The sequence below is a fragment of the Giraffa tippelskirchi genome, chromosome 2 (genome assembly GCF_054371585.1).
Source record: "Giraffa tippelskirchi isolate mGirTip1 chromosome 2, T2T-mGirTip1v1.2.pri, whole genome shotgun sequence".
In the NCBI taxonomy this organism is placed as follows: domain Eukaryota; kingdom Metazoa; phylum Chordata; class Mammalia; order Artiodactyla; family Giraffidae; genus Giraffa; species Giraffa tippelskirchi.
This window is the reverse complement of record NC_137276.1, coordinates 190,739,597-190,762,905: the sequence shown is the minus strand read 5'-3', so window position 1 is coordinate 190,762,905 and position 23,309 is coordinate 190,739,597. Positions and strand designations below refer to the sequence as shown.

At 41.4% G+C, this 23,309-nt stretch overlaps 1 protein-coding gene across 2 annotated transcripts in view; it reads left to right on the top strand.

The window, feature by feature from the left end:
• Positions 1-23,309, top strand: part of CRYBG3 (crystallin beta-gamma domain containing 3) — a 126,957-nt gene that overhangs the window by 98,645 nt on the left and 5,003 nt on the right. For both annotated transcript variants that reach the window (XM_081572571.1, XM_081572570.1), the window contains 3 exons: positions 14,193-14,332; positions 17,311-17,434; positions 21,876-22,034. In XM_081572571.1, the coding sequence (XP_081428697.1) occupies positions 14,193-14,332; positions 17,311-17,434; positions 21,876-22,034 (423 nt within the window). The remainder of the gene's footprint in view (positions 1-14,192; positions 14,333-17,310; positions 17,435-21,875; positions 22,035-23,309) is intronic.

Sequence of the window (23,309 nt, the reverse complement as noted above, 5' to 3'; positions counted from 1 at the left end):
AGTTTTCAATAAAGCTATGCCATATAACTTGGTTGGGAAGATGCCCTGGAGTAGGAAATGGCAACCCACTCCAGTATTCTTGCCTGGAAAATTCCATGGACAGGGGAGCCTGGGAGGCTACAGTCCAAGGGGTCACAAAGAGTCAGACATGACTGAGGATACACAGTAGCAAAAACAATGCCAGGTAACAGTCCCCAAAACAGTTGAAGAGGAGCTAAGAGGTGGATGGGGAACTTAAGTAAACCGTTTTAATTACTGGTCTAGTAGTGTGTGAGCTAACCTGCTCTTGTTTTGTTTCCATGGGAGCAGCAGTCTTCTCATTACTACTTCTTTAGTGTCTCCATGGTGGCCTGGCATGGAAGTTGGCCTCCTTTGAAGTATAATCCAATCCTGGCAGCTATAAGCAGGCAAAGCAAAAGAAACACTGCAACACAAGGTTGTAGAAAAAGTTTAAATGAAATTTATGACTGTGATGACATAAATGATCTTAAAAGGTAGAATAAGAATTGGCAAGGCAGTAATTCATTCTGTGTGAGTAATGAATAAGGGGTACAGCTATAAATAGAAGAAGACTGTAAATCCAGCCACAGATTACAGGAAGCAATGACTTTGTAAAGTGTAAAAGAGTCTGGTTACTATAAAATTTTCAGATGAACTCGTGTATAGTCAATAGCAGTAACAACTGTGTGCATTTTGAAAATGAAGGCCAACAGAAGCCTACAGTAAACATCATACTTCCAAGTGAGATACCTGAAGCATTTCCTTTTAAATTCAGGAGGAAGACAGTGGTCTCTACTATCACCACTTCGATTCAACATCATTTTGCAATCTTAGATACTTTAATAAGATTAAAACCAAAAAAGATGAAGGAAGAAACAAAATTGTCAAGAATATCCACAGATAAGCTATTAGGGTTAATATGAAATCTTTAAAAGTAGCTGGATACAAGATAAATAGCAATTAAAATATAGGATACTTGGGAATAAATCTAACATAATGCAAGTAAATCCTTTATGAGGAAAATGGTAAAAACTTTCTTGAAGAATGTAAAAGATGGAGAGAGATTCTTTAGATGAAAATACTCAATATTGTAAATATTTTGGTCTTCCCCAAATTAGTAAAATTTTGAGCAAAACGCTTACAGAATCTTTGGTCTTTTGCGAGGAGGAGGGTGAAAGTAAAACATGACAGACTCATTCTAAAATTAATTTGGAAAAGATAGGAGTTCAAAATAGTCAAGATTAATTTTAAGAACAATAGACAGTATCATTTATTTGTCCTACCAAATATATATATATATTGCATTATTCATCAGTAATAGTTAAGATAGTATAGGTGCAAGGAGAGGCCAATTAAAGAGTGAAATAGGAAAGCATAGAAACTGACTTGCATGAATAATGGAATTTGGTAGGTGACAGAAATAGCATTTCAATGGGGCTATTATGAAAGACAGTTGGCCCTTTATATGGAAAAAAATACAGTTTGAATCTTGCTCTATTCCAAACAGCAAAAATAAGTTCCAGATGGATTAATGGCGAGCTAAATGTGAAAACAAACCTGAATGAAATGTACAATGCAGGGAATATAGTCAGCAATTAGGTAGTACCTTTGTATGGTGACAGTTGACAACTTGACCTTATGGTGATAGTTTTGAAATGTATAGAAATATTGAACCACTATATTGTGCACCAGGAGCTAACATAGTGTTGTAGATCAATTATACTTCAAACAAGCTCATAGGAAAAGAGATCAGATTTGTGGTTACCAGAGGATTGTGTGTGTGTGTGTTCAGTTGCTCAGTCATGTCCAACTTTTTGTGACTCTATGGACTGTAGCCTTCCAGGCTCCTCTGCCCCTGGGATTTTCCAGGCAGGAATACTGGAGTGGGTTGCCGTTTCCTCCTCCAGGGATCTTCCTGATCCAGGGATTGAACCCAGGTCTCCTGTGTCCCCTGCATTGGCAGGAGGATTCTTTGCTACTAAGCCACTTCAGAACCCCCTATCAGAGGAAAGGGGAGGAGTAATGGATGGAAGGAAGAGGCACAAGCTGGAATTAAGATTGCCGGGAGGAATATCAATAACCTCAGATATGCAGATGATACCACCCTTATGGCAGAAAGTGAAGAACTAAAGAGCCTCTTAATGAAAGTGAAAGAGGAGAGTGAAAAAGTTGGCTTAAAACTCAACATTCAGAAAACAAAGATCATGGCATCTGGTCCCACTTCATGCCAAATAGATGGGGAAACAGAGGAAACAGTGGCTGACTTTATTTTGGGGGGCTCAAGAATCACTGCAGATGGTGATTGCAGCCATGAAATTAAAAGACGCTTACTCCTTGGAAGGAAAGTTATGACCAACCTAGATAGCATATTAAAACGCAGAGACATTACTTTGTCAACAAAGGTCTGTCTAGTCAAGGCTATGGTTTTTCCAGTAGTCATGTATGGATGTGAGAGTTGGACTATAAAGAAAGCTGAGCACCGCAGAATTGATGCTTTTGAAGTGTGGTGTTGGAGAAGACTCTTGAGAGTCCCTTGGACTGCAAGGAGATCCAACCAGTCCATCCTAAAGGAGATCAGTCCTGGGTGTTCATTGGAAGGACTGATGTTGAAGCTGAAACTCCAATACTTTGGCCACCTGATGCAAAGAGCTGACTCATTTGAAAAGACTCTGATGCTGGGAAAGATTGAAGGCTGGAGGAGAAGGGGACGACAGAGGATGAGATGGTTGGATGGCATCACCGACTCAATGGACATGAGTTTGGGTAAACTCTGGGAGTTGGTGATGGACAGGGAGGCCTGGCGTGCTGCGGTTCATGGGGTCGCAAAAAGAGTTGAACACAATGAGCGACTGAACTGAACTGAGCCAAAAGATACAAACTTTAGTTCTAAGATAGATAAATACAATGTAATGCATAATATGACAAATATAATAAGCAGTGCTATATGTTATACATGAAAAGTTGTTAAGGAAGTAAATCCTAACAGTTCTCCTCACGAGGAAGAACATTTTTTTTCCTGTTTTATATCTATATAAGATGATGAGTAGTCATCTAAACTTATTGTAATCGTTTCACAGTGTATGTAGGTCAAATCATTTTGCTGTACACCTTAAAACTATATAGTGCTCTGCTGTGCTTAGTCGTGTCCAACTCTTTGCGACCCCATGGACTGTAGCCTGCCAGGCTCCTCTGTCCATTGGGATTCTCCAGGCCAGAATACTGGAATGGGTTGGTTGCCATCCCCTCCTCCAGGGATCTTCCCACCCCAGGGAACAAACCCCGGTCTCCCACATTGCAGGCGGATTCTTCACAGTCTGAGCCACCAGGGAAGCAATACAGTGCTATGTGTCAATTACAGCTCAATAACATTGGAAGAAAAAAAAATTAGAAAATATAGGAGACTATGCTGACGATATTGGAGCAAGATAGATTTAAATGCAAAACATACAAGTCAATAATAGAAGGGGTAAAAGGCGAGTGTATCGGTTTCCTGTTGTTCCCACAGATTTAGTGGCTTAAAGCAGCAGAAATGATCTAACAGTTTTGGAGGTCAGAAATCTAAAATGGGCCTTTCTGGGGTAAAATTAGGGGTCAGTAGGATTGCATTCCTTCTGGAGACACTAAGGTGGATGCTATTTCATTACCTTTTCCAGCTTCTAGAGGCCCAGCATTCCTTGGCCCTCTTTCATCTTCAGAGTGCATTACTTCACCCTCTGCTGTCTATCCTGTCTCTGACCCTCCTGCCTCCTTCTTCTAAGGACCCGTATGATTATATTAGGCCTATCTGGATAATCCAGACACCTATCCCCACCTCTAGATTCTTAACACTTCATCACACCTGCAAAGTCCCTTTGTGCTGCATCAGATAACATATTCATTGGTCCCAGGCTTTAGGGTGTAGACGTTTTTTTGGATGGAGGTGGGGGGACAATTTGGGCTTCCCAGCTGGCGCTGATGGTAAAGAACCCACCTGCCAATGCAGGTTAGATGTAAGACATGCTGGTTCTATCCCTGGGTCAGGAAGATCCCCTGGATAAGGAAATGGTAATCTGCTGCAGTATTCTTGCCTGGAGAATCCCATGGACAAAGGAGCCTGGCAAGCTACAGCCAATAGGGTCGCACAGTCAGACACTGAAGTGACTTAGCACAGCACAGGAGGACAATTCTTAAGACTACCACAGCAAGCCACAGACTAGGAAAATATATTATAAGCTGCAAAGGTTTAATGTATAGGATATAAAAAGGACTCTTTCAAAATAATTGGGGACAAAAAGGAAACCTTATTTAAAAAATCAGCACAGAATATGAGTAGGCACTTCATAGACATGAGAAACATGGCTTAGGACATAAAAAGCATATTAAACCTCACTAGTGAGCAAGTAAATGCAAATTAAAACAGTAATTAGGTAGCATTTATTACCTTACTTCAGATACAAATATTGGAAGATCTGACAACAGCAGAGTTTAGTCAGTGGCAGAGAAGTGGGATTATTTACACAAAACTACTGGAAGAAAAATCAGTTGGGATGAGGGAAAAATAAGGATGTTTGTTGTAGCATTGATGGATGAAACAAACTAAGGCAAAAACATATAAGGAAATACAATATAGTAGGTGAGGTTCATGTGTTACTATGGATGTTACAGTAAGATGCATTTATATAAAATTTAAAAACAACGGATGTATAAGAGCTAGAAAGATTCACAACTTCAGCATAGTTGTTGCCTCTAGGGAGCGGGGAGATTAATATTCAGCTCTGCATGTTTTTCTTGTTTACACAGTTTGATATAAATATAATAAAATGTATTATTTCTCAGTGCTAGATACATGGTCATCTAAATATTCTTTTTGAAATGTAGTACTTTTTTTTTTTTTTTAAGGAAGAAGACCAGTTAGGAAGGTAGGCTTGTGATGAAACTGATTTTCTAAGCCAAATGAAATGAAAGAGGCTTTGATGAGGTGGATTATGGTCCACTGGAGAAGAGTTTGGTTTGGGAGTCTGACAGACCATTGCTTGTTAGCCGAGTGACCCTGGGCGTGTTTCTGACCATCCTGAGCCTCAACTTTCTTGTCTAATAAAATGAGGATTAAAGGAGCTAGTGCATGTGAAGCCTTTAGCACATGAAAGCACTCAATAGTACTATAATAGCTCATAGACGAGAATTAATATTTGTTGTGCAACATCAAAATTTGATAGACTGAGATATTTATATGATTTTGTTTTACATAGACCAAACTTAGATTTTGGATTAGAGTCTAATTAGAGACTTAGGAGTCTTCTATTGAATTTTCATCACTGCAGATGATGGAAAATGCCTTATCCCAGCACACTGTTTGGTATTTCTCTGGATTGGAATGATATTTGAGGTGTACATTATATGTATAGTCAGACACATACCATACACAGTGACACAGCACAGTGTATTATGGTTACTGTCCTTGAATTCAGTCCAGTTGTTCTTAGTTTTTTAGACACGGTCCATTTGGCAAAGATCAGGGTGAAGTGATATTGTTGGGTAGATATTTTTAAAATAAAACGTTATATTTAGAGTCTAGCCAATTAACATAATCCTGAGGTAATAGCAACACCTTTCCCATACAAGCAGTGATTTGAAACTCAGCTCTACAGTGCCCGTGTACAAGGCTGGATGGGTTTTTTGTTTTGACAGGGTTTTTTGGTATGTAAATAAGTGAGCATGTTTATTGTCCAAAGGAAAAGAGCAGGATAAAGTGAAAGGTGGAAATGTCAGAGAGGGGAAGATAATCGATAGGGAGAAACAGATAATGGGACAGAAGAATTCCACTGGACTTGGCAACTGAAGATACCTGTAAGAGGGAAGATCTGTTTAAGGCAGATAAAGATGTGAGATGCCAAAACTCAGTAGAGATGATGCTAACTGTGATTCTGGCAGACGAGGCTGCAGAGATCTCTGGAGATGAGAATGTGAAGGGCTTTGTAGCCCGTGAAAGGAAGTTCTGGACACTTCCTGCTGGGGATCAGAGCTCAAGCGCTTCCTTCCAGCTCAGAGACTGAACTTGTTGAAGTATCCCAGGCACTTGGCAAATTATCTGGCATGCAACAGGAGTTCAGAAATGTTTGCTAAATTGAATAATGTCTTCTTCCTTCTAAACAATGAGAAATAAGACAAGATTTTATCAGGTGCTTTGTTTTTAGTATTAACAAGTCCATAAATTGTCCAAGTAATTTTCTTTTCTTTTTTTTTTTTAAATTGGAATAAGGCACTTTTATTTAGTCTTTAAGACACTAAGTCAGACTTTCACAAGATATTTTTTGAGTAGCTGTCATGTACCGGCCCCTAATAAAAAATGGGAATGGTGAACAAAATAGACAAGTTCCATGTTCTCACTCCCGGGATGACCTCTTTGTCCAGTAAATGTGATCTTTGAACAGGACATTCCCTTTTGTCATGTTTTTGTCAGAGATTTCTCTCTCTCTCTCTGCCCCTTCTCCTACCTGTGCCCCCTACCCCCCCCCCATAGTCTTACACAGGCTCTAACTAGAGATATTCTGTGTAATTACACAAACCATACTCCTAACCCCCACATATGCTCATTTCAAAAAATATTTTAATTATGTGCTTTCAAGTTACAGTTTATACGCTCTCTGGAGTGAAAGATTACAGCCTTGGCTCCATATTGACACTGAGCTAACCAATACAATTTAACATTTGCTTTGTCTTTAAAGTTAGGAAAAGACCATTTGACAGACTTCATTCTACCTCAAAGACTTTCTATATGGATAAAAAGTGAATGAAAAAATATATAAAGTACATACGTTCCCTTTACCATCTTGAAAACTGTGTAACTGATGACTAGGGAAATTAATTCATCCCCATTGTTTGTTTGAGCTCATATTCAAGTCTGTATAGTTTTGAAAAATATCAAAGCTTAGTAGTTAGATTTAAACATTTTATACAATATATATAGAAGTTGTGTTGATGTAAATGCAATCGTTCGAGCAGAGTACTTGTACACAAGGTCTCCAAGCTTCACATTTATTTATTTACTATTTATGTATGTATTTGGCTACCATAGGTCATGGACATGAGCTCTTCCTTGCATCATGCGGGATCTTTCATTGTGGCACATGGACTCTCTAGTTGTGATGTGGGCTCAGTGGTCGAGGTGCATCAGTTCCAGAGCGCACAGGCTTCAGTAGTTGTGGCTCACAGGCTCCCTAGTGGTGGCACACGAGCTCAGGAGCTCAAGGGCTCAATAGATGGGGTGTGAGGGCTTAGTTGCTCCCCAGAGTGTGGGATCTTAGTTCCCTGACCAGGGATTGAACCCGCATCCCCTGGATTGTCAGGTAGATTCTTAACCACTGGACCACCAGGGAAGTCCCAAGTGGTAGACACACCTGTTAAATTGCTGTGATAGGTAAGAATGGGTGTCATAGACATTGCCCAGCTGAGCAAGATGAAGTCATCTGCTTCAGATAGTATCACACCTGCCAATCAAAAATAATCTACATGATGAAATTACTTAGAACATTTTAGAACTGTAGTGAAGGGGTTAAGAACACAGCCTCTGAAGCCATTCTGTCTGGTTTCTAGTTCTTTTACTTCCTGTGTGTGACCTGTGCCTTAATTCTTCATCTGCAAAGCACGGCTAATAATGGTACCCATGTCAAAGGAAAGTTGCATGGATTAAAGGAGTGAATATGGTTTTGCAGTTCCTAACATGAATGTATTTTGGGATTTGGAATTTTTCACATTTTAAACAATAATATGATTCATTGGTTCATAGATAGCATGTATCCCCAGAAATATTCTGGGCAGTACCCCATAATTAAACACATTTCTCTTTCTGTAGCAAAATATAATCATAGCTACGCAAATTGGATAAATATTATAAATAGTCCTCTTATTCAGGTCAGATTTTGTTGCCAAATAAATAGGTTAAAAAAAACTTAGAAAATATATATATACACCTCTCCATCCATCATTTACAAACATTTATCTGTAGTTCATGTGTGTGTGTGTCTGTATGTGTGTATGATGCCTAGTACATACTGTCACATGTTAATTATTACTATTATCATTTAAAATGTTTAGTTGATAGACTGATGAGTTTTTTTTTCATGCAGTTTAAATACTCGTTTTCTTTCTTATCCACATTCCTCCTTTTAGAAACTGTATCCTCACTGCATGACTTACACTTGACCCAGCAGGAATGCCCTGTTCTGTTCCTGCTGACACCTAAGAAGAGTGTTTGGCCCCAAATGGTTGGCTGTCTTCTAAGTTAGCATGGACTGAAGCCAAGAGATTTGTAGAGATCAAATTGTAGTTAAATTCTGGTGGTTTCCTTGGAAAGGTCAGATTGCTCTGTCATCATCAGTTTTAAAGACTATTAGGTAGTATATATATATATATATATATGTATATATGTGTATATATATATATATATATTCTTCCTATTTTCATCCTTGGAAAATGTATCAGAAAAATAAGATTTTTAAATAGTTCTTTCTAGTTCTTTCAGTGCTTTCTACTTCTGAATAGTTGCCTTCCTAATCTCCCTAACCTTTAAGTACATTTTTAAATTTAAGTACAGTTGACCCTTGAACAATGCAGGGGGTTAGAGAGACCCATCTCCCTCACCCCACCCCCCTGTAAGCCATGGAAAATCTGCATTTGGCTATTTCTGCCTCAAAACAAAGGACTTGATAAATGTTTCATCCAAGGGCAGGAAGATGAAACAATTTGGGTAGAATCAGGACTCAAACCCACTTCTTCCAATTCCATACATCATGACCTCTAATGAACACAAACTATCCCCCACACTTGAGTTAATTTAAAAAACTGTAAAATGAAAATATTTACTGAAAAAAAATCCACATACAAGGGAATCTGCACGATTCAAACGTATATTGTTCAAAGATCAACTGTGTATGTATAAATTAAGACCAATATAAATAAAAATAGTTTAAAGAGTGATTTGGACTTGGGCTTCCCAGGTGGCACTAGTGGTAAAGAACCCACCTGGCAATGCAGGAGACATAAGTAACACGGGTTCGATCCCTGGGTTGGGAAGATCCGCTGGAGGAGGAAATGGCAACCCACTCCAGTATTCTTGCGTGGAGAATTCCATGGACAGAGGAGCCTTGTGGGTTTCAGTCCATAGGGTGGCAAAGAGTCGGACACGACCAAAGCGACTTAACACACAACACAGAGAGTAAATATATATCAGACCTCTAAAGAGGGCATGACTTTAAACTTAGAAACAGTAGATGTTCTCAAAGGGAAAGTTTGATAAATGGGACCACATGATGATATCCTATTGTTGTTAATGGAAAAGAGGGACATTTGTCCATGTTGGTTAGTCATGTTTCATCCTTGGCTAATGCTGTTGGTTTGTGTTCTTCACCAATTTATGTATTGGGTCTCTTAGAGGATCCTTACTGAGTTAAGTAAACTGATACAACTACCCTCCTCTGTCATTTTCTGCAATTATTTTCCCAATCTTCCTGATTCATCATTTTTAAAACAATTTTTGAGATTCCCCTCCATCAAATTTTCCATTGTTTGTTGTTGTTGTTCAGTTGCTAAGTTGTGTCTGACTCTTTGCAGCCTCATGGACAGCAGCATGCCAAGGTCGCCTGTCCTTCACTATCTCCCAGAGTTTGCTCAGATTCATATCCAGAGTCAGTGATGCTATCTAACCATCTCTTCCTCTGTTGCCCCCTTCTCCTTTTGCCTTCAATCTTTCCCAGCATCAGGGTCATTTCCAGTGAGTCTGCTCTTGGCATCATCGCACTGTTATCTTAAGGCAAATTTCTAGGTATAGAATTCCTAGATTGCCTTTGAACTAGAGAGTGAATTTGATGCAGTTTGAATGATAATGACAGCCTTTTAAAAATGTTTTTGTGGACATTCCCCAAAAGGAAGACAACAAATGTAAAAATGCAGGACCTATTTTCTTAAACTATCACTTTTAGCGTTTAAATTATATCCTCACATAAGCTTTTCATTTTTTCCTGTGGAATATAAAACAGTTACATCATTAGATGCTTCTAATGTAAGGGTCTGTTGCTCTCGCCACAGCAAACTCTTTACTTAGGGAGAGTGTTGCTGGTGGTGGACCATGAGTCCACCAAGCTCCTTGCCTGTCTGCCCTTCCGTACTGATTAGCAACTCAACAAGTAGAGGTCAGTGGAAATGCTTTTCTATGAGCTTGAGGGTGAAGATGTTGGGAAAAGTCCAGCAATGAAGTCAGGGTCTTATCTGTGGATTTTGATTGTCCATTCGATTTTGGTCACCAGTTTTAGTGACTAACTTAGCGCCTGCTATTGGCTGCATTTCTAACCTGCTATTCTGGACTCTCCTGTAAGGACATTTTTTCTATAAATTGTTGAGATGCTTTCAGTTTTTATTTTGCAGATAGCAGAGGAGAAGCCTGATCATGTGTGCAGTCACTCAGGAACTCAGTGGCTTGAGATGAATATCCATTCCTGACCCAGTTTATGTTGTTTACTGAAGGAAAATCAGTGCTTCCCGGGCAGCTTTTTCACACTTAGCTTACTGTCTCACAGCATACTGTGATGCTTGCCTTCTTTTCCAGCATATTCAAACCCCTACATCTGTACTGTCCAATACCATAGTAGTAATCACATGTAGTTTTTTAGTTAAATAAAACAAATTCAGTCCTTTGGTCACAGGAGCCACATTTCAGATGCCCAATGGCCATAGGTGGCTGGTAGCTACCATACTGAAGAGGCAAGTATGCCGCATGGCTGTCTCTACAGGAAGCTCTGTTGAACAATGTTCCACACCTTCCGTGATCCTCAGGCCACCTTTGCCACATAACATAAAGAAAACATTATTTACATCTTTGTGCTTGTGTTTAGTCATTCAGTCTTTACCAATTTTAAAAACCTGGAAATTTCTCAGTGTCCTTTATCATTCCTTATATTTGAGAGGAAGCATAGTTAATCCTTTTTAAAGTGATCCTTTCCCCCATAGGGTGATTCCAGTCCAAGGGTCTGAACTTGGGATCGGACCTCACCTCCTTCCCTGGAACCCACCCCTCTAACCTTGCCTTATTCAGATTCTTCCTATTGACGCTGCCGCCTTCCACCATACCTGCAGGTGTTCACAGAGGCCACAGCCCCTTTCCCTCCTTCCCTTTCTAAATATAGCCTGTATGCCTCATCTCCAGTCTCCCCTACTTATTCTTCAGCCCCGACAGCCTAGATCCCACCCCTCATCTCTGGTGGATGGCTCCCTAAGCTCCCGCATTGGTTATCAACTGCCCCAATTGCTGAACCCAATCTGCCTTGTCACAGTCACCCTCTTCCTCCACATCAGGGAAGAATTTGATACCGAGGCCAGCTCTTCCTTTTGATTTTCTTTCCCCTTTATTTCTGTGAGGCCTCCTCTCCTGGCTCCTCTCCGGGTTCCTTATTCTGCCGCCTCCACAGGCCCGCCTTTCGTCACCACTCGCGGGCTTTGTGTGTCAGCACGGCTCTGTTCTCCCTCTGTTTCCATGCCCTTTCCTGTAACTGAATCCAGTTATTACTCAGATTCTGGGAGCTCCCAAATGATCACCCCTACATTCGATCCTCTCCCTGAACTCCAGATCAAAGGGCACAATGTTCACTGGCCACTTCTGTTAGGGCTATCCTGCCTCTGTCTCAACAATAAAACCTCTGGTTCTCATTAAAAGTTCTTAGCTGCTGGGTGTGTTTGCTCTCCAGAGTTTCTCACATATGACAAATTGCAGTTGACTTTTTAAAAAAATTTACTTATCTTGGTTGCACTGGGAACTTCATTGCTGCACACAGGCTTTCTCTAGTTGCGGTGCACAGGATTCTCATTGCAGTGGCTTCTCTTGTTGCAGAGTTCAGATTCTAGAGTGCAGACTCAGTAGTCGTGGCACACAGGCTTGGTTACTCCACAGCAGGTGGAATCTTCCTGGATCCAGGATTGAATCCATGTCCCCTACATTGGCAGGCAGATTCTTATCCACTATACCACCAGGGATGTCCAGGAGTTGACTCCTGAACGATACAGGGGTTAAGGGTGCTGACTCTCCACACAGTTGAAAGTTGGCATATGACTTTACTGTTGGCCCTCCATCTCTGTGGTTCCACATCCAAGGATTCAGCCAACCTCAGATCATGTAGTACATATTTATTGCAAAAAATCCTTGTATAAGTGGACCCGTGCAGTCCCAGCCCTCATCGTTCAAGGGTTGACCGTGCACCCAGCCACATTCTCACATGTTTTTCTCTCTCATTCATCTGTTTCTTACTTGGGTCCTTTTATCACTGTGGTAGTTTTTCTGGCCACCCCTTCCTCACCAATCCTGACCTTCCACACCCCCCTCCTGTTTTAGGTCAGGCTCTTTTTCTTTGTTCTAGAAGATTCTTCCTATGTCCTGATACTTCCACTCTATTTTCTTCACTCATTCTGTTGCCAGATAAGTTTCCTGAAGTCCATTTAAAGAAAAACACACATAAACTACATTTCTATGCAAACATATGCATAATAATTACCAATTTAAATTTTGAATAAGTATTTCTATAGTTCAAAAATCAAAAAGGACCAAAGGCCTGCAGTGAATAACTTTGCTCCCTCTTCTCCCTTTATCTTCTTAGCCCCTAGTTTCCTGACACACTAGCCGTGGAGGTGCTTTATACTTGATTTTTTTAAGAAAAATTTTCATGTGTATAAAGCACATATTATACATGTGTGTACGTAAATTTTCCCTTCTGTACACAAACTGTAGCATAAAAAGTCTGCTCTTCTGCATTACTCTTCACTTTGTATTTGCTGCTAATGAACATATCTCAGAGACCTTGAGTAACGATCTCCTCACTCTTTTGTACAGTTGGATAGAATTCCTTCATGAATGCACCAGACATAACCCATGCCCTCATGATGGACTTTTAAGTCATTCTCCATCTTTGCTATTCCTAAAATGGCTGCCAGGAATAACACTTTTCGTAAGTCATTTCGGTCTTATGCAGGTATAGTGAGAGTCTGTTGCTGGACTCTTCATTTACTGTTGTCCGAACATCCAGTTCCTGCCTATTGTATTACTTCTCATGTACCAGGTTACAGTTGGCTCAGCCCATTCCTCCTCCTCTGCCCAAATGCCTCCCAGGACCCCCAGCTGGCAGTAAATCAGTCTGCTCTGTCAGGGTCAAGGAGAAGCAGGCAGCTCAATACACAGTAGCAAACAGTGGATGCACTTGGCACAGACTCTGTCTTTTGGCTACATTGGCTTACTTGCTGTGTCCCTAACATAGCTTATGCATTTCTGTTCCCTTCTTTGCACAGAGCACCTTCCCTCCATTCTCCTTAGGCCTCTGCAGGTCACTGGCATCTTTTGAGACTGAACTCACACACCACCATGTTTGTGAAGCCTCCTTGATTCCTACAGCCTTCTGCTAAAAAGAATTTGGGCTTCCATTGGGTATTTTCATAGGGTGTATCTTTTTCTACCCTGGATTACTTTACAATGTCTGTGCAGTTCTCCTAGTGTAGCTACTAGTTAGTAATGCCTCAGACATAAGGATGTTGACTTGTTTTGATTTCTCATCCCACAAGTCTCCTAGCATGACTATCTTGTATACACAAATGAATGAAAAAGAGCAAAATTGATTCTGTTCTTGTCTGACATGAGGGCTTGGGGGAATAAGTACTTTTTATGTCAAAATCACTCCCACCCCTGTGCACTCTTGGCTTTTTGTTGTTATTATTGTTAAATTAAAAATACCTTCTCCTCCCTCCTAGGAATACCTTTAAAAGCCTAGAGCCATGAAGTCTTATATCCTCAGTGATTACTCCTGTGACCTCCTGGGAAGTGGGGGTGCTGTTCCATTCTGTGTTTATTCTGTGACCAGCTAAAAGTACTGGCAGGACCAAAAACATGGTCTGTTTTATAGCACAATCAGACCTTAATATGTGACTGGAACATGTCTCTATTTTTATTGTGAGATTGACTGCTTTTCTAAAATTTCAATTTTAATTTACAAAAAAATTGAACAAGCATTATTAATAGAATTTAGTCTCACCACTGCAGCTTTGACAATAACATCATTAGCAGGTGCAGCAATCAACTATATGCATTTGAGAAGTAGTGGATCCAGGACACCCTGCATTGTGACTGAGATGTTACCAAAGTATGGCCACCCTCTGGTGATGCTTTCTCTTTTCTCTGCTTTTAGGTTTTTGAAGAACCCTCCCTTAGCCTTTTTGCTCTGGAACACTGTGAGGGGAGAGAGTTACATCTAGAAGAGGCTGTGAACTCTGTTCTGAACAAGGACCTACACTTCTACACCCAGTCCGTGTGGGTGAAAAGTGGGCTGTAAGTATGGGGCTAGGGCTTGGCCTGCTTCAGTCACTGTGGCAGGTCAGCATTGCACAGGTGCTTTCTATTCCCCACTGCCTCTGTTACTTGGTGTGATGGTACTCGCACTTTTCTGTCTCCATGTAATAATAGTTCAGTTCAGTTCAGTTGCTCAGTCGTGTCCAACTCTTGGCGACCCCATGAATCGCAGCACGCCAGGCCTCCCTGTCCATCACCAACTCCCAGAGTCTACCCAAACCCATGTCCATCGAGTCGGTGATGCCATCCAGCCATCTCATCCTCTCTCAAATAAGAGAAAACTGTGGACTGTGTCCATTATGTAGTAGCAGGCAGTAGTCTGGGAGAAGGACTGCCATGTGTTCAGAACATGGGTCCTAGAGTGGGTGGACCAGATGACTGTAACAATTTGAGCCCTCTTTCCTTTTGGAAGGAACCTAATTAAATCCGTGACCTTGACTAGATGAGAGACCATTACCTGCTTAAAACAAGTAACTAAAATTAATAAGGCTTTTTGGTGTTTTGATTTGATGTCTTGCTTATGCTAGAGCTGTTTTGTTCTAGGGCACTTATTTTCATGCTTGGTGTCCTGGCTGACCCAGCCTGCCTACCAGTGTCGCTGCTTATACAGGATGCTGGGCAGGGCGGGTGCAGGTCATGTGGGGCCTGCACTTTTACATTCTGGGACGACGACTCTAAGAAAAGAAATGAAAAACGATGGGTACATAAATTAGGCATGAACTTGCATATTTATTCCGGACAGAAATGGTAAGTGGCCTGAAAGTGAGGGGCCCTGAAGTTGAAGCTCTCATGCTTCCCAGAAAATCTTCATCTCAGGTCATTTCTGAGAGTGGCTGTCAGCCTAGCCTGCCCCTCCTCCTATACCTTTGGTGTTTTGGTACCAAGAGTCATCCAAAAGAACACACATTGCTCTTTATAATTAATAGAAGGATGCCGTTTGTGTGTCTTATGACTTTGAAATTGTGTGACAATCACTCTCCTTGTTAAACTGTCTGGGAATAATGAAAGAGAAAGCCGATTTGAAAATGAAGTTTAACAGTTATAATTAGTTTCTGTATCATTCACGTATGCAGCAGTTTAAATTTTCTTCTGCAAGGTATTTCACATGGTTTATTAAACATAAATTGATTTATTCTCTTTAAGCATAAAAATCCCTATTGTATTCCAGTATGTTACTGACTGGAACTCTGAGCTGAATTCTACATCCCTGTGATGTAGAACTTGCACAGCATTTTTATACGTTTCTTTTCTTTACATTTCTAAGTGAAACTGATCATTACTAGCTCACGTCTAGAAACTTCTCATGAACATTTTTCACTCTTTTGTAGAAAACTGGTGCCATTTTACTTTAACATTCTTATTTCTTCTCTTCAGTTTATTATGTACTTCCCCTATGCTTCTGGATTCTTTGTGAGAGAATCAGTGCACAGGGTAGGAAGAGTGAAGGCTGTCTGAAGGTTTTCCTAGGCTACAAATGGCTCCCCGAATACCACTTCATGCACAACCAGCTGCCCTCAGTGACAGGTTTTGTTTTGTTCTGTTTAATCCTCATATTATCCCACATCTTTGACCTGTGGTGGTAATGGGGGCAAGCTTCAATGCTTTTCAGTTGTGAAATTCATTAGATTAATATATAAGGAGGTCGAGTTTATTAGAACCTTATCTCGGTTTTATAATTGAGACTTCCCTGCCTCTCTAAAGAGTCTGCAGACCTGGAGAGGCAGCCCAGCCTCCCCATGACCATACCGTTCTGACGGTGCACCAGTCCGATGGTGGAGGCTGTGTTAGCAGGAAGGGGTGGAGGGAACATCCTCTGTCTCGCTTATCCATGCATAATTTGGCCAAGCCTGATCTCGATTGTGGGGAGCTGCGGCTTCGTCTGAACAAGAACAAGCCACCTCATCTTCATGCGTCCTTTCTGAAAGCACCCTGTGCCATGATCTGGGGTCCTGCTGAGAAGTGCAGTTTCTCTTGGCGGTCCCAGCTTATTTTGTGTCCAGCTTGATAACCACCTCAAGCTGGGCTCGGCAAATCTCTACAGTAAGGGGCCAGGTGGTCTTTTCAGTTGGTTGGCTGGCCTGCCTCTGTCACCTACTGCCATGGTGCAGAAGCAGCCAAGGCCAGTACGGAAAGGAACGGGCATGACTGTGAGTGGTGGTGTAGGTCTCCAGGCTCCAGACATACTCCACGAAGCCCTGGACACTCTGCCCAGTTGGAAGGCCCCTGGGGTCCTGAGAAGTATTTGCACAAGGAGCCAGTCTGAAGAGTTCAGATGGGATTTCTGTGGACAATTTTAAGTAGTTCTCATGGGAGACATTGTGGGAGGAGGTGTGTCTGCAGAGGTTGCTAGAGCCGCGCAGAGAGGCTGTGAAGGACGTGGGTCAGCAAGCCTAAGAGCGGGAGAGGAAGCTGGTATTTTTTAACTGGGTAATTAGGGAGGGATTATCGTCTATGTCTGAATCTTAGAATGTTAGAGGGGGAAACCTGGTATTATCCAAATAACACAGAATTCTAGAGCTGGAGGGAACCTTGTTTTGAAAGGAAGACAACCAGGTTCCTGCTGATCTTCTGAGCCACAGTCCAATGCACTTTCTCCTCATCCTCCTTGGTTTTTCCACTAAAATACACATTTGGGACTCCCCTGGTGGTCCAGTGGCCAGGACTTTGCACTCCCAGTGCAGGGGGTCCGGGTTCAATCCCTGGTCAGGGTACTGGATCCCACGTGCTGCAACTGAGAGTCACATGCCACAACTAAAGATCCCGCATGCTGCAACTAAGACCGGGTGCTGCCAAATAAAATCAGTAAGTGAAAATACACACATCTTTTCTCTTAATAACAATCTACAAACCTAGAAGTTGTAATGAATGAACCCTATATGGTACAGTAAGAGGTATTTTTGATAAGAGATTGCTTTGTTTTAAGCATCCCGTTTTTTTCTTTCCTGTTCTCCGTATAGGTGGATAGCTTATGAAGGACCCAATTTCTTAGGAAGACAAATCCTACTCGAGCCTAATGAGATCCCAAATTGGAGAGCATTCAGTGGATGGAAAACCATTGGTTCCCTCCGTCCTGTGAAGCAGGTACAGAGAAAAGAACCGTGTGATCTAATAATATAGCTCAATTTCCTAGTAGAAATGTCATAAACCACAGCATCTGAACAGTGGACCATTTAATTTAGTTTGCCATTTATGTTACAAAAGGATCCCATTAGGATGGGATCATAAAACTAAATCATAAAATTGTACCTAAGGTCAGTGTTGGCTTTTAGCTTTGAGTCTTAAGTCTGATTGACCTTGTTGTCTTTTCATGGGAAAATAAGTATCCTAAGCTCCGTAGCAAACAATGCAAACAAAAATGAACTCTGAGAGTGCACTAGTTTCACCTCCTAAGTATCTGGCTCCCCCCAACCCCGCTTATATAATACTCAGGATAGATCCTGGCAATTTAATGAACATAGTATTTATTGCACACCTACTGCCTGTCAGTCCTTTATGCAGAAACTCGCCTCTGTTCTTTGGGCTCAGTCTTATCTCCTCAGCATGGGCTGTGTGATCTGGCCCCCCCCGGCTTCTCCAGCCTCCTCTGTCTCCCCCCACACGCTGGCTCTGTGCCACACACCAGTACAGAGTGCTTCCCCACACTTAATGGCCTCTGTCTAGAAGTTTCTTCCTTCATTCTTTGCCTGGCTAGTTCTTTGTCCTCCTTTAAGTTCATCTGAAGTTTCAGGCCCTCCATGAAGTCTCTCTTACTCGCTCTCTCTGAATCTAAATTACATCCTTAAAGACCTGGTTCTGCTTCTACAAGACGCTGCCTGAGGTGTGTAATTTTGTGTTTGTTGGGTTGGGCACTTTCTAGCTCTACCACAAGCCCCATGAAGGGCTTCTCACTCTGCACTTCTGCCTGTCACAATGTTTGGTGCATTGTAGGCACTCAGGGACTATTTTTTCAGGGAAGGAATGAATGTATCAATGGATAAGCTGAATGTTTGATACTATGCAAAAAATAATTACAGAAGATATATAAGGGTAGACATGATTTAGGCCTTACCAGAGCTTACATTTTCGTTGGGTAAAACATGCCCAACTCAAAGCAGTCATATAAAATGCAAAATGGAGAGGGACCAAGGTAGCGGACTAGAGAGACCCTGAGCTCACCTCCTCTCACAGGCACACCTAAGTCACAGCTGTCTGCAGAACCACCATGGATGAAAAAGAGGGACCCACCAGAAAAGATCCTCTACCACTAAAGATATGAAAAAAGGAGCCACTAGGAGTAGGAGAGACAGATTTGCAATATAATCAGATCACATCTCCTGGGTGGGTGACCCAATAATTGGAGAATAGTTCTTCCAAAGGAGTGAGAGTCTGAGCCCCACATTGGGCACCCTAGCCTGGGACACTGCACTGGGAAGAGGATCCCCCATAGCATTTGGGCAGAAGAACTAAAGAGACATTTTTCCAAAAAGGAAATGCAGATGGCCAACAGGCACATAAAAATATGCTCAGCATCACTAGTCATCAGAGAAATACAAATTAAAACCACTATGGGATATCACCTCCCACCTGTCAGAATGCTGTTTATCAAAAAGAATGCAAAAGAGAAATGTTTTTTTGATTAACAGATGAATGGATAAAGACACACACACGTGTGTGTACACACAAGCATGCACCTATGTGCACACCATGCTCATTCCCACTACTGTAGTTCTGTTGGTTCAGATCCTAGCTCAGCCACTCAGAAACAGTGTGACTTTGAGTGAGTCACTTCACTTCTTGGCATTTCAGATTTGTCACTGGTGAAACAGTGATCCCATTGCTTACCCCTCAGTATCACCATGAGGATTAAATCATCATGAGGACTGACACAACATCTGGCTCATGTTGCTGTGGTGACACCTTTATTTTGAAAGGTTTTTATTCCCAATGTCCTTGGAGAGAACCAGAGATGCCCAGCCGAGGGATACTAAGCATCAGTGCACTTCCCTGGCACAGTGTGTGGTACAGATCTTCCTGCATTGCATCTTGCTTAATCCTCAGTCCTGTCACACAGGATGATAGGGAACCGCCCTGAAAAGCCATGGGGAAAAAGCACGGCAGAAGTGGGATTTCAGTTTAGCTTATATATTAGTAGTAACACTTAATCCCATGTTGTTCGAAACTCTGGAAGCCAAGTTGGATGCTGAGAATATTTCCCTCACTTTTGAAAGGGGGTCCCTTGCTGGGATGAATGTCCCTGGCTGTTATTCAAGATAGCTAGAACAGTAGCCTCTGATTCTACATAGAAGTTTTTTTTAATAACATTGTTACTCTCCTTGAATTGTGCATTAGGAAATTATTCCTAGTTAAACATTTAATTTCAAAATAATACTTTAATATTTTCCCTTGGTTTATTTAGGCCACAGCTTTGAAAACCAGCAGAGGAACTCTAGGTACCTATAACAGTATTATGAGTCTTCTGTCCAATCACTCACCAAGCCCGACCCTGCTTAGCTGACAAGATCAGGCGCATTCAGGGTGGTTTGGCCATAGATGGATGTATTATGGGTCATAATTCCTTTTTTTGGTAAGCCTCTTGGCACTGCTTTGGCTCATATTATTGTTTAGAAATTCAGGAATCATCAGAATGTGATCCTCTGAGGTTGGAAATTAGGACTTCAGTAAGGCACTTACAATGCATATCAGTGCTTTAATGTATAATCACATAGAAGTCATACTACAAGTGCATAATAAGGGTGATTATTACCTTACTTGAGCTAATTGATTAAAAACTGTATGTTTGGTCCTAACATAAGTAGAACTGTCCTTTGTGAAGGTCACACCTGTTTTTTTACATGTACAAGGTAAGGAAACTATTGTAAAGAATGTAGTGAAGCCTCCAGAATTAATAACTGTATGAGACTTATAGAATTATATGATTCATAGACTTACAAATTACAGGAATTTAAATACCTTACTGTTGCACTGTGAATATGGAAATAGTGGTTTGAAACAGTTAAAACACTTTGCCAAGTAAGAGATCTTTTTCATCTGCTTTACATTACTAGATTTAAAAAACTGTCCTTTTATTTGCTTATTTAAGTGACCAGAATGTTTATTTCCATAGGAAGGCTAAACATGACACCAATTTACGAAACTTCAACTGGCCTCACATTGATCCATCTTAAACTTCAAAACAGAATATTCATTGGTGGGCTTACCATAATGCCGGGTTGCACTTCCCTAGCTCTTACCTTTCTCAGCTTGAAAAGTGCTTCTTTATTCAATAACAGATCATGTGTTACTGGTATTTGACAAGGTTCTAAGTGGGATGCCAACATCTGATCCAAGGCAGGGCTATTGAGTGTCCTGTATTACTACATTTAGACTGGAGGCCTAAGGCCCGGGGCTGAGAGAATCGTTCTGTGGTGCTTCAGTCATGTGCTTTGTTCTTTTATCATCCTATTCCACTGCCAACTTTGGGATCGGTCTCTTATTCCCCATGTCTCAGAGTAACGAGTGCATCTCTGCACAGGCCTTAGAGCATCAGGGTGAATAGGGAGGGTTTTGGCACAGGCAAACCTGGTTTTTCCATATCTGTGTTACCCTTATTTGTAAGAATGCAGGTCATAATTATACTTTCTTTTCTGTTTTTCCTGTGGTGTTTTTTTTTAATTTTTGGCCATACCCTGCAACATGCAGGATCTTAGTTCCCCAACCAGGGATCAAACCTGTGCCCCCTGCAGTGGAACTGTGGAGTCTTAACCACTGGACCACCAGGGAGGTCCCTTGTATTCTCTTAAAGGCTTGTTCTGGTCATTAATGCTGATAGCATTTAGGACTAAGTCTCAATAAATAGTAACTGTTATCCTTAGAGGCAAGTCCTAGACTTAGTATCTTATTTGAAAACTACCTGTGTATTCCAGGCCCAAGAGATGAAATTCTTTGTTACCCAGTTTTTGAGTAGCTACACAGTGACCACCTATATGCAAGGTCTCTGTCCTTGAAATATCAAGGTCAATTTCAACAAAGTATAAATAGAAACAAAAAAATTACCAGAGGGCCCTCAGCCACCTGGGTTTTTCACAGCCTCCCATAGCAGCCATTTGGCACTTAATCATAGCACAAGCCAGTGTGTCTTACTATTGTACTGTGCCTGCTCAATTGTTACTCAATCCATGGGTCAGTACCTTGCCCTTATTCTTACTCCCCAGCCTTCCCCAGACCCGCAAGGACACAGTAGTTACTGCATGAACGTCATTAAGTCCCTAATTCTGCACCCACCCCTTGTCATAGTGGAATGTGAGTGAATGAAACTATTACCTTTCACCCTCCCAAGGGTGTATTTCAGAAAAGACAATAGAGACTGTACAATTTAAGGTATGTGCTCAGTGGTGTAAGGATTTTTTAATGGAAAATTTGAAACGGATATAAATAAGCTAAATTCTGTTTCCTCTCACATGTTTCCTTCAAGTTTTCCTTGGAAAGGGCTGATTTCCAGATTCAAAAGGTATTTTTCTAACTGGCTCTGCCCCTCCTGCCACAGCCCGCAGTGTACATCAGAATAAGGAACCGAGCTCGGGACGGGTACCTGACAGTCACCGGAAATGTGGCCGACACCAGGGCAACCTCTGTATGCATCTCTCCCTACAGCGGGAAGAACACTCAGATCTGGCACTACTGTCGAGGACTCTTTAAATCCAAGGTAACCAGCCCCACCGATTGTATAGCTTGCCTGTTGATCTTTGGTCTTCTGGAAACCAGAATCTTCCCAAATCAAATGGCATGATACAATTAATGCAACTTCCTATGAATAGTTTGCTGCATGATTATAAAAACATTGACATATATTACTGAAGCATTGAAGTGAAATGGACTTACAAATTAGACTTTCTATAGCAAAAAATTCTGTTTTAAAGTTTTAAAGTAAAAAGAATAATGTTTTTTTTAACTAGTGATAAAAATTATTGCACCCAAATGGATGGTGTGCTTTTCTGAGATGTTTATTATGCTCTGTGGCCCAGATCAATTTAGCTGTCTTTGTGATTCCAAACACGTTGAATTGAACCTTTCTCATCTTCAAAACGGGCTTCCCTGGTAGCTCAGCTGGTAAAGAATCTGCCTGCAATGCAGGAGACTTAGGTTCAATCCTTGGGTTGGGAAGATCCCCTGGAGGAGGGCATGGCAACCCACTCCAGTATTCTTGCCTGGAGAATCCCCATGGACAGAGGAGCCTGGCAGCTACAGTACATGGGGTTGCAAAGAGCTGGACATGACTGAGCAACTAAGCACATCTTTGAAACAGATAATGAAGGTAGAAGAAAACTGCTGCTTTTGGAGAAAGTTTAGAAAATAAAATTCAGGTTTGTTTTTCTGCACCCCTTCTATTATGTTTGATGGTGCGGGGAATAAGACACCAGTTTTATTATACCACCAGTGTATTATCGACCTTTTTCTCATGCATCATGAAAAGCACTTAAATGTAATTATTGTCTGGGTATCCAGCACATCACCCAATGTTTTTATAAGAAAAACAAGCTCAACCTTATATATTTAAGCTAACATGGACTCAACATTTAATTGTAATTGAACAAATCTTTATTTAACCATCTGTTGTCAGATCTGGATGTTCTTTTAAAAACAAATACCTCAGGCTTCCCTGGTGGCTCAATCCAGTCCACCTGCAATGCGAAAGTGAAAGTCACTCAGTCGTGTCCAACTCTTTGTGACCCCATGGACTATACATATACAGTCCAGAATACTGGAGTGGGTTCAGTTCAGTTCAGTCGCTCAGTCGTGTCTGACTCTTTGTGACCCCATGAACCCCAGCACACCAGGCCTTCCTGTCCATCACCAACTCCCTGAGTCCACCCAAACTCATGTCCATTGAGTCGGTGATGCCATCCAACCATCTCATCCTCTGTCGTCCCCTTCTCCTCCCACCTTCAATCTTTCCCAGCATCAGGGTCTTTTCAAATGA